Source organism: Gymnoscopelus microlampas (genome assembly GCF_963454915.1).
Source record: "Gymnoscopelus microlampas genome assembly, chromosome: 11".
In the NCBI taxonomy this organism is placed as follows: Eukaryota; Metazoa; Chordata; class Actinopteri; order Myctophiformes; family Myctophidae; genus Gymnoscopelus; species Gymnoscopelus microlampas.
In genome coordinates, this window is record NC_139948.1 from 18,158,461 (window position 1) to 18,175,981 (window position 17,521).

A 17,521-nucleotide genomic window follows, 5' to 3' on the forward strand; every position below is an offset into this window, starting at 1 on the left:
ACATTGTCCACACCATAATGTTTGTTGTACAAACAGCAGACAATAACGTTCAGGGCAGGCAGGTGGCTGCTGAAAGTAATACCGCTCCACTGCACTTTTGTCACTAGAGGTCGCTGTTTCCCGGAGGTTGTTGTTGCCCCGTTGTTGCCCCTCTCGGGGTTTAAATGAACACTGAGGATTTTACTCTGTGTGTGTGTGTGTGTGTGTGTGTGTGTGTGTGTGTGTGTGTGTGTGTGTGTGTGTGTGTGTGTGTGTGTGTGTGTGTGTGTGTGTGTGTGTGTGTGTGTGTGTGTGTGTGTGTGTGTGTGTGTGTGTGTGTGTGTGTGTGCGCGCGCGTGCGTGTATGTGGACGCTGTCTCTTTAAACACGCAGAGGGGGGCGTGTTGGGACGTCGAGAGAAGTGTGTGGTTCGTTTTTTTTTTTTGACCCGTTCAATGTCTTGTGAATGACAGCCACGGTGTTTCATCATTATGTGACATTGTAAAGCCTTCAGGACGCGACCAGGACCAAAGAAGTTACACCACCGTGTTGTGACTGTGACTGACCAGGGGCAGAGCGACACTAAACATCAACAAACAGACATTAAACCCCCACCATACCAGGACTGCAGATCTTTATGGAGTGGAGGATTGTACGCCGATCAGAGGACACCAGCTGGCAGCACCACACGATCAGCACTCGATTTGTATTATGTTGCGTTATGGGCTGTGTTGTGTAAGAAGCTGCATGTCAACGCACTGGACTGCTATTCAAATGAAAGTATTATTCTGAGGGGAAAAAAGTATTATTAAAAATATAAAATAAAAAAAGTATTATTCTGAGGCTTTTGACTTTGGATACATGAGTTACATTTAATATTTAAATACATTTTAATTTAAAGTGCCTTTCACATTTGGCCTATACCTCAAACTATATAGGCTGTAGCCTATAATTGACATTTAGCTGTAGGGGTGCACTGATCGAAGCTTTGTGGGACACTTTTCCAAGTGCTGTAGTAAGTTCAGTTTACGTGGATTTTGGACACGCATGATGTACACGATCACAAGAGGACCCAGCAAACTTGTTACCCAGCGACGAACAGGTGAGACACTTTATTATTTATTACACAGTAGCCTAATAACTCAGATCTGAACACTACACATTAATATAAGATCTGAACACTATTACACAGTAATATAAGATCTGAACACACGCACAAGTTCATAAAGGCATAGGAAACTTTCACAACTGTCATTATACTGATAGATACACGTGTATGAAACGTATAGCCTATAGGCTGCCTGTCGCTTAAAAGTCGAGTGTACATTTGTGTATTTATTTTTTATTTCCCCTTTCTCAAGGTCCCACTCAACAGATTGACAACAAAATAAACGACTTCAAGCACAAACAAACACCCCTGTGTATGTCCGAGTAAGTACTCAACTTTTGGAGCAACTTACAGACCTGTTATATCAGTCTATCCATTATGTAGATCACTGTGTAATGACAAACTTATTCACATGCACCCTACTCGGCAGCAGTGGACGTCATCAGCCTGCTTCACAGATATTGGCAGAGTAGTAAATAGACAGTGGTGGGAAAAGTACTCACATTTTTTAAAGTAAAAGTATCAATAATGCAATGTAGTAAGTAAAAGTCCGGAATTCAAAGTTTACTTGAGTAAAAGTACAAAAGTATTGGTATCAAAATGTACTTAAAGTACCAAAAGTATAAAGTAGCCTACTCATTATTATGTCACGTTTCACAAGTTTTCCTTTTTTTTTAATTTTTTATAAAAAATCTTTTGAAAATTACAGATCTACAAGCTTGTGAGTTTTGTCCGGAATGTATATAGGGCTGACGTGGTTATTGTATGTTTTGTGATAATATTCAAAATCTACAAAGTAACTATAGTAACTAAAGTTTTCAAATAATTGTAGTGGAGTAAAAGTACAATATTAGCCCCTGAGCTGCAGTGGAGTAGAGGTAAAAGTAATGAAAATGGAAACTACTCCAGTAATGAAAAAATGCCTCAAAATTGTAGTACTTGAGTAAGTGTACTTACACCACTGCAAATAGAAAAGGTCTATGAATCCTATCCTGCCTATCTATCTATATATATACACCTCCACGCTAGCCAAGGCTAGTCACAGTGCATGTCATTGAACGTAGGCTAGGGATGACCTTGTGGAGAGGCGAGGAAGCACATGGTCCTTCATTCAGCTGTTAACAAATTGCAGTCTCATCCAACCAACCCTGCTCCACTCCACTCACGCCTAGTCACTGTTTCACAACCTGGGGTCCCTAGGCAGTGTTGGAAGAAGTACTATTTTTTTGTTTTACTTAAGTAAAAGTATTAATACCACAAGGTAGAAATACTCTGTTGCAAGTAAAAGTCTGGTATTTAAAAATTTGCTTGAGTTAAAGTACAAATGTATTGGCATGACAATACTTAAAAGTACCAAAAGTAGAAGTACTCGTTGCGCAGAATGTCCCATTTCACATGTTTTCAAAGTGTATGGAAATATTTTGAAAATAGCAGATCTACAAGCTCACAACGAGTGGCATCGTTGTCAGCTTGTAGATCAGCTATATTCAAATAGCCGAAGTATATAGGGCTGAAGTGGTTAATGTATATTTTGTGATAATAATCAAAGGGGGCATTGAGGCATTGTCTGGTATAGTATAACATAGTCAAACATGCACAGAATCATAACTTTATGTACTTTTGAGTTATTATATTGTCAAAGAATAGTCAAAAATAGTAATTTAAATGTATTTGAAAATAGATTTTTTAAAAGGTTTAGAAACTGGTGAAAACAGCCAATCAAGCTCACGACATGTCTTAGATAGATTGGCTATTTTAGCTATTTGTTGTATACAGGGCTTAAGTGGTTAACGTGTGCGCACGTGTGTGTGTGTGTGTGTGTGTGTGTGTGTGTGTGTGTGTGTGTGTGTGTGTGTGTGTGTGTGTGTGTGTGTGTGTGTGTGTGTGTGTGTGTGTGTGTGTGTGTGTGTGTGTGCGTACACAAGGATCTCAGTTTGTGTCAGATGCATGGGGCTATTTGAAAATAGCAGATCTACAAGCTCACAACACGTCGCGATGCAACGCGTTGTGAGCTTGTTGATCAGCTATTTTCAAATAGTCCATGTATAAAACAGGGCTAAAGTGGTTAATGTATGTTTTATATTGTAATAATTTATATCCGCAAAGTAACTAGTAACTAATGTTTTCAAATAATTGTAGTGGAGTAAAAGTAACATTTTTGCCTTTGAGATGTAGTGGAGTAGAAGTAAAAGTACTGAAAATTGGAAATACTCCAGTAAAGTAAAACATTCCTCAAAAGTGTACTTAAGTACAGTACTTGAGTAAATGTACTTAGTTACTTTACACCACTGGTCATAGGCATAAATAATAACTTTTTGTTGGTCCTGTCCATCAGCCACCCTGCACCGAAGATCGTGTTCAACCGCCTGAATGGTAAGAAGTACCACCAGCCAGCTCCAGCCCTGCAGCGGGACAGCCAGCCAGAGGAGAGCGGTACCCCTGCACACGAAGAGAACGTCAAGTTTGTCTACGAAGGTAAATGAATGGTCCGACTGGAAATACGAGTAGGCTTAATGCTGCTGCAATATGAGAGCTCATTCTGAACACAGTCAACTCACACACACCTTTAACCATTTAAAGGGATAGTTCACCCCCAAAATGACTGTTTCCCCCTATCGATTAGTCACCCCATGGAGACTTGAATTCATGGATACTTTTTTGTCTTTGTCCTAAGCCAATAATTTGATGAGTGAAAATTCCGGTAGGAGACACAAAGAGTCTCCTTTGTGTCTCCTACCAGAACCGCTGCCTACCGGTCCGCTGGTCATCAAATTATTGGCTTAGGAACGCGACAAAAACAAAAGAAATGGGGTGACTAATCAATAGAAAACATTTTTTTTTGGGTGAACTATCCCTTTAAAGCTTAGAGTTGCCTCTGTACTTAGACAGAATAGACACGCTTTTTTCTGTTTACACCTCTTCGTCAAAAAATAGCGACACGTTGTGAGCTTGTAATGTCCCCCGCCCCCCCCCCCCAGAATATGGATGCTGGGGTTCAAGTGGTTAAGAGTCTATTTTAACATCCAGCTACCTCCTTTAGCTGAGTTACCTACAGTACTAGCGGTTTTAGTCAACATAATTGTTTGGCTATCAGGTTTTTTTTTAGAATAAACCAGTGGTTCTCAAAGTGTGGTCCAGGGACTCTCAGAGTGCCATTAGGGGGTTCTTAATTGACCAGTAAAAGTCTGTAACTCTGACAGTATACGAAAGGTTCCCTTCGTATACTGTCAGAGTTAAGGGGGGGTTCTTGAAATGTAACAGTTTGAGAACCACTAGAATAAACAATAGCACCTCTCCCCTGCCCCCACCCTTCATGTTGTCTCGGCCCAATGCCGGTGTCGTCCCCTCCCAGCCCTGGCGTGCTGCACAGCTGCTCTGTCACTGATAGCATGATCACCGCTATAGCAGCCCCTAGCGCTCAACACACGCCCACATGCTGTACTCTCTATAACTTTGTGGCCCCACGTGGCAGCGAAGCAAACCGACCTTTTGACCCTTTAATGTGCACCGACCGACCACCTCTGGGAGAGAGGCACGCTCATTGGCTGTCCGCGGAGTGCAACACACAACAAAAGGGAAGCGGAGAGAATAGACTTTTTTCTGCTGTGTCTGCGTGAAACTCTCACTCCCCCCCCGACCCAGTTTTTGCGGTCCGCTCGTTCTTTTTAGCATTCAAAGAGAGTCGCTCAGACACACTATAGGCGACTTCTTTTCGGCTCGGGTATTCCTGGTGTCCCTGTGTCACGAGTTGTTTGTGTTGAAGGCCTGCCATGGCAGCCCATAAACAGCCTAAACAACCTTGTTGAGGGGACAAGGACATAAACAAGGCCCAACTCCTGCTGTATGTGCAGGCTGTTCAGAAATGCTGCAGCTCAGAGAACTGATTGATTGGGTGTTTTTAACACTCGGCACTTAAAGGCAGGCTCTCTTCCCTCTCAGTCCTTCCCTCTGTCTGTCTAATAACTATGCGCCCCTTTACTGTTTTATCTCAGAAACCGTGCCCTGTGAAAACAGCCCATTCCGTGACCTAAAATAACTGTGATACCGCTTGGCTTTTGTGAAAGTCTTGCGCTAGTGCCAGGTGCCTGCAGATAAGAATGACCATCAGTCCCATTGGATTTACGGCCTGTGTGGATATACACACACCCGCCCACACACGTGACAGGTGACGCACTTGCAGGGTGCATGATTTGAAATACAAACGTTTGACAGGGGTGGGTGACCTCAGTATCAGTTTACACAGTGGACTTTAACAGGTTAACACTATAGGTCCGACCTGGTCCAGGACGGTATGGGACTATAGGGTGTCTCTGCCCAGTTCTCTCTCTAGACTGTTCACTCAGACATTTGTGGACACGTCCTATTACACACAAATCATTATAGGATGTCCTCATGTATTTATGTCTTGTGTTACATGTCTGCACTCAAAAGTCAGCCGTTCCATGGTTGAATATTAAGCAATTTCCAACCACATTAATGATAATTTAATTTATGTTTTTAATAGATAGATAGATAGTTCATTCTTCCTCTATGAGCAGTTAAAATCTAATTGCGTCCTCTCGTATTGGAAAATCATTTCAGCAAAAATTTGAAATTGTAATGATTGTGTCCCCTTTAGTTAGCATATTCGCTACAGGACATGTGCACATACATAGAATTTGTCCTCTGCATTTTACCCTTCCTAACTATTTGGAGCAGTGGCTGCCATTAATATGGCATCCATGGAGCAGTTAGGGGTTAAGTGTCTTGCTCAGGGACATGCCAGGGGTCGAACCGCTGACCTTCCAATTCCCAGACAGCCTCTCTACCCACTCATCTATGACCGCCCCACCAAACAGCCCTCCCATATAGCCTACATCGTGGGTTAATATACATACATATTGATCATTGATTAATCATTCACATCCCTATTGGTCGTACTATACTATACACTGCTAATAATCAGGACACTGACATCATTTCTTGACAAATTCAATCCAACCAAATTATCAATCAACAAAAACTAAATTATGAAACCCATTTGATCGAAACAAAAAAACATGGTAAACCTGAATGCTCTCTGGCTCTATATAGACCATTGGTTCTTAAAGTGGGGTCCGGGGACCCCCAGGGGTCCTTGAGGGGGTTCCAGGGGGTCCCCAGATAAATGGATAGTTAGGAACTAAATGGACCCTTATGTGGTTGTAACTCTGAGAGTGTACAAATGGAACCAAATGGACCCGTAAGGGTTGGCCCTATATCGGCTATTTTCAAAAGAACTTGACATTCTTGGAATATCTTTGACATTTCTAACACCACAAATCTTGTATGGGGGGCCCTTGGCAGAAAATCTTTTCAGATGGGGGTCCGCGGCCAAATACACATTAATTTAGTGGTCCTTGGCATGAAAAAGTTTGAGAGCCGCTGATATAGACAGTACACCATGGCAGAATATTTGACCACGGTGACTAACAAACTGAGAAAAATCCTTAACAATGTACTAAACCTGGCTGCCCAGTGCCCAGAGGGGACAGGAGACAGAGCTTCACTTCTTGACTACATGTAAATAGAAAGAAATGAAATACAAGAAATGAAAAGGGTGAAACCCAGGCAATCCCTTACTCGTTGGGTGAGAAAGCCGAATGTTCAAGGTCAATAACAATGATCAACTCTAGTCAAAAACCTCTCAAATACTAACCAGAAATGGTTAGCTAATGTATGCAGGCCCAACGAAGGGTGGGTGAATTAGCGGAGTCCTCATTTTGCTTTGAGAGACTGTTTACAAATGAGCTGCGATCTGACTGGACTAAACCCCAGCAGATACCAGAGTCATATTTCTCCATGGCCATTAGCCTGATCTATACTTTATTGTATGAAGGTGTCGCGCACTGAGAATAATCAGAATATCAGATGTTCGCATCCCGGATGTACTGCTTGTAGATACTTTATTGTATGGCACAACATAGAAAAGTATTGTTCAAACAACCAAAGTGATGTCCAGTTAGAATTCCACTTCTACAGTAAAGCTCTGAATAAACTATTAGTGTATGATGCACTATGATTACATGTTTGAAATGAAAGTCCAACTTTGGATATACTGTAACTACTCTAGCAATAAAAACACATGTCCAATGTACTTAGATCATTTATGTGATGTTAAAGTCAGTCCACCTTCATACATTCTCTTGATATTACAAATTGTAGATTTAATAACACCCCCCAACCATTTATTTTCCTGAGGTATGAACAGAACTGTGGGTCAAAAATCGTAAAAATAAGTAATTGACTCTTGCATCAGGGTCAGTGTTGACCCGTCCTTTGTGACGAGACACTTTTTCCTTGTTTGAAAGTTTTCCCACAATCTATTGGAGGAAAAGAGGCTGTATTATATTGCATATTGTATTGTAATTATGAAGTCGCAGAAATGTTATACATTTTCCTGTACAGATATAATTTCTGCTATCACCGAATTGTTTTATGGCTTTTAAAATGGCCGTTTTATTACATTATTTATTACATTATTCTCCAAATGAATTATCATATTCAGAGCTCTGGTGATCCATTTCTTTCAATGGCTATTAAATAGTTCTAATATAAGATCATGCCCAACCAGTTCATTGTATGTTTTATTGATAATTTCACCTTTATTAAGCAAGTTGAATTACAAAGTTTTTTGGTTACACCAATTGACATGTTTGCCATCATTCATCCAAATATTCTATCAATATTTAATAAAACCAGACATTTTAGACTAGGTCCTCAAAAATAACAAAGTATGCATTTTGGTCCTTTAAAATTTAAGTACACCATGTGTTGGAGCTAAGCTTTTATTTTGAAGGTGTTGGGCAATTGATTTGGCACAGGTGAAATCATTGAGTCATCAGGGACAGGGTCAGAAAGAAGCAGATATAATACCATGATGTTTGATGTTTTTACGTGTAAGAAGCTAAATGAAATAAATGATGCAATACTGTAAACTTATTATACCTACCTGGACATTGGACTAATTCCATCCCTGACATGTGTAACATTTGCTACCTGGTGCCCCAGTGGCCTTTTGCGTTTTGGTTGTTGTTTCAATTACAAATAGCCACTACAATATGGACACCTCATTGAACCCTACAGTATACCAGAACATCATCTGAGCATGTCAGATGAGTACTATAATGCAGTGGTTCTCTGTGGGGTCAGGGGACTCCCAGCCACAGGTCCTTGAGGGACTTTAACCACTTTAACCCATACCTATTTCATACTTCATAGTGAAGGGTTAAGATTAAATCGGCAAATCCAAATACTTGGATGGACTGTGGTAGCATCATGTTTGATAGCCTGCTAAGTTTATATAAACTACGGGGGGAAATACTTTGGCAAGGATTATTTGCCAAGATAAATAGACATGTCATTATTTACACTGACATGGTACAATTCTATCCTTGGAGTGATCCAAAACAGAATCAGTAAAGACGGGTAACTTGACGGAGAGACAGAATGATAGCAATATAGAATATGTCTAGATCAGTGTTTTTCAACCAGTGGTCCAGGGACCACCAGTGGTCATTGGGGGAATACCAGGGGGTCCCCAGCTAAATTAGTTAACATAGTGTCACAATTGTTTTAACCACTTAGCTTTGGCTATTCAAAAATAGCAGATATACAAGCTCATAGCACGGCCGCGCTATGAGCTTGTAGATCTGCTATTTTTGAAAAATCTCGAAAATGTGTGCACATCTTTGAATATATATATTTTTTAAAGTGAACATTTTTTAACTCAACTCTTTGCTTCTGGGGGTCCTTGGCACAAAACATTTTCAGATGGGTCAGATATCAATTTAGGGGTCCTTGGCATGAAAAAGGTTGAAAACCACTGGTCTAGATCATTGGTTCCGAAACGTTTTAATTTCAAAGACCCCAATAACTCTCAGTGTACAAATAGAACCAAATGCTACTCTCCTCTTTTTGAAGCCATTTTAGGGTCTGTGGCCTAAATGCCTATCAATTTGGGCATCCTTGACATAACCATGTTTGGGAGCCACTGCTATAATGCTATAATGTCCCCGCTGTGCCAGCAGGGACTATTATTTAACAACCCCTGATGGAACCTGTTGACCCCTGACAACCACATGTGACATTGTCATTCTGTTTGTCCCGTTTGCTTTGTCAGCCTGGCAGGAGGTCATGCAGCAGGTCGAAGAGGAGCCCAGCCAGGGGTCAGAGGGGGCCCAAAGGCCTGTCTACTACACAGAGACCACCCCCAGCCCTCACATGGACAGTAAGTCATCTTCTTTGCTGTTACGTTATTACTTTAACCACATGAAACCTAGTGCCCTGTAAATATTCAGCGAAAACAGCCGATCTACAAGCTCACAATGCCTCTCGTTGTGAGCTTGTAGATTGGCTATTTTTGGCAAAGAGATTTGGTGTAGAAGTAAAAAGGAAGGGGCCTAGTGTAGACCCATGGGGTACCCCAGTCAAGAAAGTATATAGAGTTTAAGTGATTAAGCCCCTTGCACACAGTCCGTTTTGGTTGCATGAGAAAAACGGGTGACAAAAATGCAAAACAAACTACGCTTCCCTTTTTTTAAATATATAATATTTTATTTTTCATTTTCAATTTTCCACAAAAGTACACATACAACCGCCCCACATCCCTCCCAACATACAAACCCACATACATAAAGGACAGCACAGATAAAACATAATCAAAAATAAAGGTACAAAAAAGAAAAGAAAAGGAACATCAAGAAGAGACAAATCTGTTGTAAGAACATTAAGTAGCTTCGAGAAATAATAGATCTAGACCGAGATAGCTGTTGATAACCTATAACATCTCTGATACAGGTAGGGACAACGTTTCCATATAGTCCAAATAAGGTTGCCAAATCTTCAAAAAAGTGTCAAACCCATTTCTTAAACTATAAGTTATCTTCTCAAGAGGGACACAACTGTTCATTTCTGAGAACCAGCTGCTGGCTGGCGTGTGGCTGTCCGATTACTATGTTCTTGTTTTTTTGTTAATGCGTTAAAAACCAAAGACCAATAACAATTGGAGCTTGGGATCCACATGGGAATGGCGTGGCTTCAATGTGGATCTCGGTCTTCATGTGACCAGCCTGTAATATCAGTCATCTATGGTGTCAGTCGTCTATGACATATGACTCCAGATTTGGGCAAGGTTTCAGCTGGATAAGGGCCCCACTGACTTCCATTATAAAAGGAAAGTGAAATATTTCAAAAAGTATAGCATCTGTGAAAAAAACACATCCAGCGGTTTGTGAGATTAGCTCCGGACACAAAGAACAGACACACACAGATCCTTTCATAGACCTAGAACCTCTTCAATAGCCATGCCTTAAAAATTGCTTCGGACTCTATGAGCAAGGAGGGTCTTTAGTTTGCTTCAGTGTATAACCTTCAATCTGCTCATATAGCCATGTCAATCTTAACACTTTTAATTCCCCATTAGTCTACTTTGTCTCGTTATATTTTGATAAATGATTCTGTATCATGGTCACCATCTAGAAATGTAGTTGGATATTGCTGTCATTCTCTGTCTCCACAACAACCAGGATGTTTTGTGCCACATTACCCGTCCCAATAGACAGGTTTCCTGTTAGTAAACATGAGAGGAATATGACCGCGCAGATGCGGGGGAAGCCTATGGGTGCGTTTGGAAATTACGCACCGGAGCACACTCGCCTATTAGTTTGTATTGGCCAGTGCGCTCACTGCCGCTCAGGGCTGTATTTTCGAACGCGCCTTACCCCCAGGCATGCGCAGATTGCGCATTCTGCTCTGTGATGACGTCGCTCGGAAACCCGTCTATTGATTCTGTTTGGATCACTCCCAGGATAGAATTGTACCATTTCAGTGTACATAGTACACGTACACAGTGTACAGGACATGTCTATTTGTCTTGGCAAATAATCTTTGCCAATCTTTTTCTTTTTTTTGTAGTCTATATTAATTTAGCTACCACATGATGCTACCACAGTCACTCTAAGTATTTGGAGTCGCCAATTTCATCTTAATCCAGTATCCAAGTGATACTGACCATGATACTGACATGATACTGACTTGAAGAAGGCAGTTACCCTGAAGCATACATACCCTGAAGAAGGCAGTTACCTGCCGAAATGTTGGTTTGTTTACTCTGCGTCCTATAATAAAATATTGGCACCTTCTCGTCTCTTGAAGACCACTATTTAGTTTATTGTGCCGTTGGCCGGCACCACTATAAGGACTTTGGTGTGCGTAGCATTCTCATGCACATGATACTGACCATGATACTGACATCCAAGTGTACATTTGTAATTCAAAAGTTTCATTCCAAAATTAGATATCGTTTGGCAAAAGTGGCACTTAACTCTTGTTTGTGGAACAATTAACCCATTTAGAACTGAGGCCTTCTAAATCCTGACTTAAGTTTTCTGAAAAACATTCCCGGCTTGAAAGGTATATAACAACGTCTAGGTGTTCCTGGTCTACAATCGTAGATTAGAATGACATCGCTATTTATTACAAACAGTAATTTGTAAAAGTAACAATACTTACCCCAATAATGAAAACCCACTTGGTCAGGGGAGTTATTGCACAGATTGGATAACATAAAGTTTATTAATTAAAATAAGTTCCAGGTTGCAGATTTAATATACTGTATGTATTAGTATTGAATATTCATTTTAATTATTGGTAAGATGTTCCCCCACCACCTTTTTTTTTTAAATAAATGTGTAAAACTCTATGAAAAACATATTGATATTTTCTTGTCTCTGCATCAGTCGACCATTTCTGTTTTTCTCTCCGCAGGCTTTGTGCCCATAGACCTGGACGAGTGGTGGGCCCAGCGCTTCTTAGCCAACATAGACAAACTATCCTGAGTGGATCCTCCGGGCTGGGGTGGGGGGGGCTGTTGGCCTGATGGGGGGCCAGGACTCAGGAGTCTAGGGCTGAGATGAGGGGGGGGGGGGTGGAAGCCTGGTAGCAACAGGTGTGGTGATGTGGTACAAATGGACGGGCAGCGCTGGGCCGCTGGCACCCGTAGCACCACAGAGACTCGCTTCACTTGAACTCTAACCTTTTTAAGCCTTTTTAACTACTGCACATGATGTGACACTACAAACACCCTGTCATGTGACACTACAAACACCCTGTCATGTGACACTACAAACACCCTGTCATGTGACACTACAAACACCCTGTCATGTGACACTACAGCACCCTGTCTGGGACAGACGACGGCGCACTGGAACGTTACGTGTCTCTGAGGAGATCCTGGCCTGTGAGAGGATGCCAGCTACTGCTTTAAAATACAGTAAAATTGTGTTTTCAAGAAGTGTGTGTGTGTGTGTCTGTTTTACTCATCTGTCATTAGATTATGTCCAAAACTGTTACTTTCAGGATTCAAATTAAAAAATGGCAAAAGCTTTTGTGTGACGCTGTAGTATGATCAAGTAGGGCGTTAATTTACGAAAAAGCACAAAAAGTTAAAATATGGAGATGAGAGGTTTCTGCCCGATAGCAACGATTAGAACCTGTCAATGGGGTGTAGCCTACTGCATCAGAGCAGTGTGTTTTAAAGTAACATGGAGAACCACAGATTACAGTACACATACCAACTTCTAACTTTGTGTTGTTACTCCTAACTTTGCCAGTCGATCTGATAAAGCAATTAAAACATATTCCCCTGAAATGGCAAAAAAAAGATTCTATTAACCACTTAAACCGCAGCCAGTGGCGGCCTTTCCTATGTTTCACCCGTTTCAATTGAAACGGGCCCCGAACCTCAGGGGGCCCCCAATTTTTCTGGGGAAAAAAAAAAAAATATATATATATATATTTTTTTTTCAAAAAAAAAGTTTTGATTTTTTTTTTCAAATGTTATTATCATTATATATATTTTTTCAAATATTATTAGGTTTTTTTTAATCGCATGATCGCATCGCATCCGCATCCCAGTCCGGGGCCCCTGGATGTTGGATACAAATTATTCAGCCTGACAGCCTCACGCCACTAGTTGGCAGCAGCTAATAATCACTGGTGTTTGTTTTGACCGGCTGTCAACCTGTCAGTCAAGGTGTTGATGTGTTGTTGTTTTGTTGCGGAACTTGCGGTGAATGGTGACAGTGAGACTGACTCGACAGCAGCAAAATGAAACGCACATATGCAAGTGGTGCTTCAAAGCGTAAACTCGTAGAAAAGAGAGAAAAACAAAAAGATAAGCTCCCAAAGTTAACCTCGTTTTTTGGTCCAGCTGCTTCAAAATCACGAAAAAAAGACTTGCCAACGGCTGCTGTTACAACAACAGCAACACCCGGTCCTTCATCACAGCATGATGGTGAATCTAGTGATGATGATAGCCAACAAATAACTGTGCAGTCTCAGTCTGTGCCTACTACTACAGATAGCCAAACAACTTCTATCCTCCTGCCTAACAGTGCAAGCGAACCAGAATATGTAGCTGTCAATCAAAAAGAATGAAATGAGAATCCTACTACTGAAAGTGAAACAGATGGCGGCGATAAGGAACCCGAACCCGAACCCCATCATGATGATGACAACAATCAAACTGAGAGTGACTGTGAGACAGGTGAGGAAGACGACACCACCACCACCATTCCAAACAGGGAGAAAATCCCTTTTACAGAGACCGACCTGGCGCTCTGGCCAATGTATATTACCAGTGACCAACGGGCCGATATTGTTAGGAGAGGTCCCGTCCAGTTAGAGGATATTGATTTTCCACAGAGCCGTGGTGGTGGAGAGAATGATGGTGATGGCGGTGGTGATAAAAGCAAATCACGCCGTCGTTTTACCAAGGACAGATATTATATGCATATGCAAAACGGAGAAACCATTCGCAGGTCATGGTTAGTTTATTCACAATCATCCGATTCAGTGTTCTGTTTCTGCTGTACCCTATTTGGCAAGCGAAGTCATAGTCTCACATGCGGGGGTTTTAGAACATGGGAGAGACTCACTCTCACTCTGTAAGACCATGAGAAGTCAAATGCGCACCGTGCCCATATGGAGAGCTGGCGAGAGCTTGAGAGGCGCCTGAAGACGCACAGCACAATTGACAATCAATACCTAGAATTATGCCTGTTAGAAAAGGCACACTGGAATGAAGTAATGAAGAGGCTACTTGCCATAGTATTTCACCTTGCCAAAAGTAACCTTGCCTTCCGTGGCCATAATTCCAATCTACATGAGCCAAATAATGGGAACTTTTTAGGTATAGTGGAGCTGATTTCTGAGTTCGGCCCAGTGATGAGTGAACATGAGTGAACTCAAGTACTGTACCTAAGTACAATTTTGAGGTATTGAGGATCTGCTTCTGCTATTTTCAAAATATTTGTATACATTTGAAAACTTGGGAAATGGGACATTCTGCATAATGACTACTTTCTACTTTTGGTACTTTAAGTACATTTTGATACCAATACTTTGGTACTTTAACTCAAGTAAATGAATTTGAATTGAATTCTGGACTTTAACTTGTAACAGAGTATTTCTACATTGCAGTTGTAACCCAGGTCCAGAAATGGGTTAAAATAGACTGAATCACCCTTTACAATCTAACTATATAAATGGCGAGCAACTTCCGTGCCCTCGGTGTCCACACCCCACAGCTCTGTTATCGACTAAACACAACACCGTCACACCACATGTCGCCAACACTGTCGCCACGGCGGGCGGCCTGAATTTACGTTTCGAGTAGGGCACCTGCCATGCCTCACTACACCGTTCCCACCTCGCAACATAATTAATTCTACTCACCAAATGTCGGACACAACGGAAGTGGAAGCAGCTTCCTACCGCTTACCGTGCGTACCACCGAGGCCAACACAACACGACGGCCCGCCATTGAAAATCCCCAAAACAACAAGAGCACGTTGCTCTGCTCTGCTCCACACACCAGGCTAGGTTCATGACACCAAAGGATTAGCCAGTGATGTCATCATTACTGGTCAACACACCAGGCTAGGTTCATGACAGCAAAGGATTCGACAGTGATGTCATCATTATGCAACCCCGAAGTACACATCGCCGGCATTGGGATGCCAGGTTGGGATGCCACGCCAGAAACAAGCAAGAACCTGCATGATTTTTTTTTTTGATTTTTTTTTTTTTTTTTTTTTTTTTTACCGTTTGGAGATTTTCATCCGACGACTTTGGCGCGGACCACCAGGGGGTCCGCGGACCCCCTGAAACATAAAAAATATTATTTCTTCCCAATTTTTTTCTCAATTTTTTTACTTTTACATTACAACTTTTTTTTTTTTTTTTTTTTTTTTCCCAAATGTTCATCCCATATATACACGCGCCCACGCTGGGCCCCGTGCGCGGCTGGGGGTTTCGGGCGGCCGTAGGCCGCCCGGACCTCTAGTAAATAGATAAATAGTGAGTAAAATGGATTAAATCATACTTCAATATGAATAAATAAATAACTGTTAAAAAGTCACCAAGTGACAATTCATTCAGTCATTCCCTCACTACAGTAAAAGATACACAGAAACCCCCTCAGATCAGTTCATTGTATCAGCTTGATTGGCATTAAGCTGTGGCCCAATTAGATGAGACAACGCCCTGTCTGAACCACAGTCTATGGTCTGAACAAGGGCCTGTTGCCTGTGTGTGCAGGGACAGCAGGTGGAACGAGCTAATCAGAGTGAGAGCAGAGAGGAGTCACTTCAGCAAACTTTTGCTTGGGAACTGTCTCCTTGCCCCTTGCACCAGAAAAACGTCAGTTTGAGAAAATATAGGATAATAATATCAGTTGTGTACATCAAGGCACAACATTAATGACTTGAACTCTTTGTGAGAAGAAACATTGAGTCATCTAGACAGCACTGGTGTGCTGATGCTGATTTCATTTGCAAACCTTGGTGAGTGACAAACAGTGTTTTGATGCATTAGCTGCTAGGTAGCTAACATGTTGAGAGTGAAGTCCCAGCATTGCTGGTGACTAGGCTGTTTGTTTAATGAACAGTCAATTTAAAGTTTATTTTGTGTTCAGCTAAAAAACGTTTTGCACCAAGTGTATTATAATTTCATTTCAATCAAAAGAATGTGTTCTCAATGTCACTCATTTTTTATTTATAGTGTCTCACTCACATGGTATTTTGCTGGACCCTGCTGTTACTTATTTGAGTGTAAGGAATACACCACCATCGGTGAGAGGAAGTTTTATTTTGTTTTTGTTTGAACTATTGTTGAATTGTAATAATTATATGAATGTGAATTTGAAAGGTTTAATGTATTTATTTCCAATAAGTATTTTGAAGTGAAACCTTATGCAATATTGTGTTTATGGTACATTAACACAGAGATGCCTCTGGCCTTGCTTTATGCAGGTCAGGTTTTTTGTTTGGATACATTTGTTCTGATTCAGCCCGACTCTGGTCCAGCAAGGATGGCGGGCTAACCTAACCCATGAAGATTGGAAGAACCCAGAACGTGATAGATATCTCCTTGGACAGACCCAGAGCCGTAGCCCTTGTCCCCAGTGAGGTAGGAAATTGTCACACACACACTGCCCTGCAAGGAGCAGTGCAGTATTGGGCGGTGATACACACATACAGAACCACATACACTATCTTCTGCCCTGCCAGTAGTGCAGAACTGGACATTGACACACGCATACTCACCACACCCTCTGCCCTGTGAGGAACAGTGCAGTACTGGACAATTAGCTCCAACACACACAACTCTCTGCCCTGCAAGGAGCAGTGCAGGTCTCGACAGTGAACACTTACACAAAAACACGTTACGGTTCAGACACTTTGTGTCTTGGGACTATTCTATAGCCACTTAGTGGTGTATGGGTCATTGTCAGTAAATGTGTGTTTTCAGTTATTGTTTTGGTTTGTTGTAAATGTGAAGTGTATTATTTTTGGATTCAAATCCTGATTGTTTATTTGATTTTGAAATATTGGAAACTGAACTGGTTTAATACTGCAACTAAGTTGCATACAGTTAGTCAGTCAGACAGTTGGGTGCACCCTCAGATTAGAAAAGCCTAAAGATTGAGAGATCCATTGATACCTCATTTATTGCCTATTGTCTATGTTTGTGCGCAGTGTTTTATGTTTGTCTTTTATTCTCTACTTCATTCAATACATAAGTTTGTTTGGGCAGCTGCCTGTAGACCCCCCCCCCCCCCCCCCCCCCGCCCTCTATTACCCCCAAAAAAGAAATCAACTCGATCGAAAATCGGCGACCTAACCCGGCGAAATTGTCCGTTTTCAATATGTTTTGGCCATTATCTCTGGAACGGAAGGTCCAATCTACTGAGTTCAAAGCTTGTTGGATGCGTGACTTTGAGGACATTAAGCACGCATGACACATTTTCGGGTTATTTGGGTTTTCTAGGGGAGGCGAGATCTTAGTTGCCTCTACAGTGGGTACGCCACTGCCAGAGCCTGTCACGTTATTCAGTACTCCGAGTAAAAGTAA

General features: G+C 41.6%; 1 protein-coding gene across 1 annotated transcript; it reads left to right on the forward strand.

Moving 5' to 3' along the window:
- Positions 1 to 446: 446 nt before the first annotated feature.
- On the forward strand, positions 447 to 12,392 carry LOC311055650 (MAPK regulated corepressor interacting protein 2-like). The gene is made up of 5 exons (XM_084071904.1): positions 447 to 1,081; positions 1,341 to 1,410; positions 3,423 to 3,562; positions 9,228 to 9,335; positions 11,873 to 12,392. Exons 1-5 carry the CDS (start codon positions 1,027 to 1,029, stop codon positions 11,941 to 11,943), a joined length of 444 nt encoding a protein of 147 aa, XP_083928030.1. The 5' UTR covers positions 447 to 1,026; the 3' UTR covers positions 11,944 to 12,392.
- The last annotated feature ends 5,129 nt before the right edge of the window (positions 12,393 to 17,521 follow it).

Bases quoted from the DNA above. Each gene is read 5' to 3' on its own strand.
- LOC311055650 (XM_084071904.1), top strand. From the start codon at position 1,027: ATGATGTACACGATCACAAGAGGACCCAGCAAACTTGTTACCCAGCGA. The intron at 1,082-1,340 runs GTGAGACACTTT...CCCTTTCTCAAG, and splicing joins TGTTACCCAGCGACGAACAG to GTCCCACTCAACAGATTGAC. The intron at 9,336-11,872 runs GTAAGTCATCTT...TTCTCTCCGCAG, and splicing joins CCCCAGCCCTCACATGGACA to GCTTTGTGCCCATAGACCTG.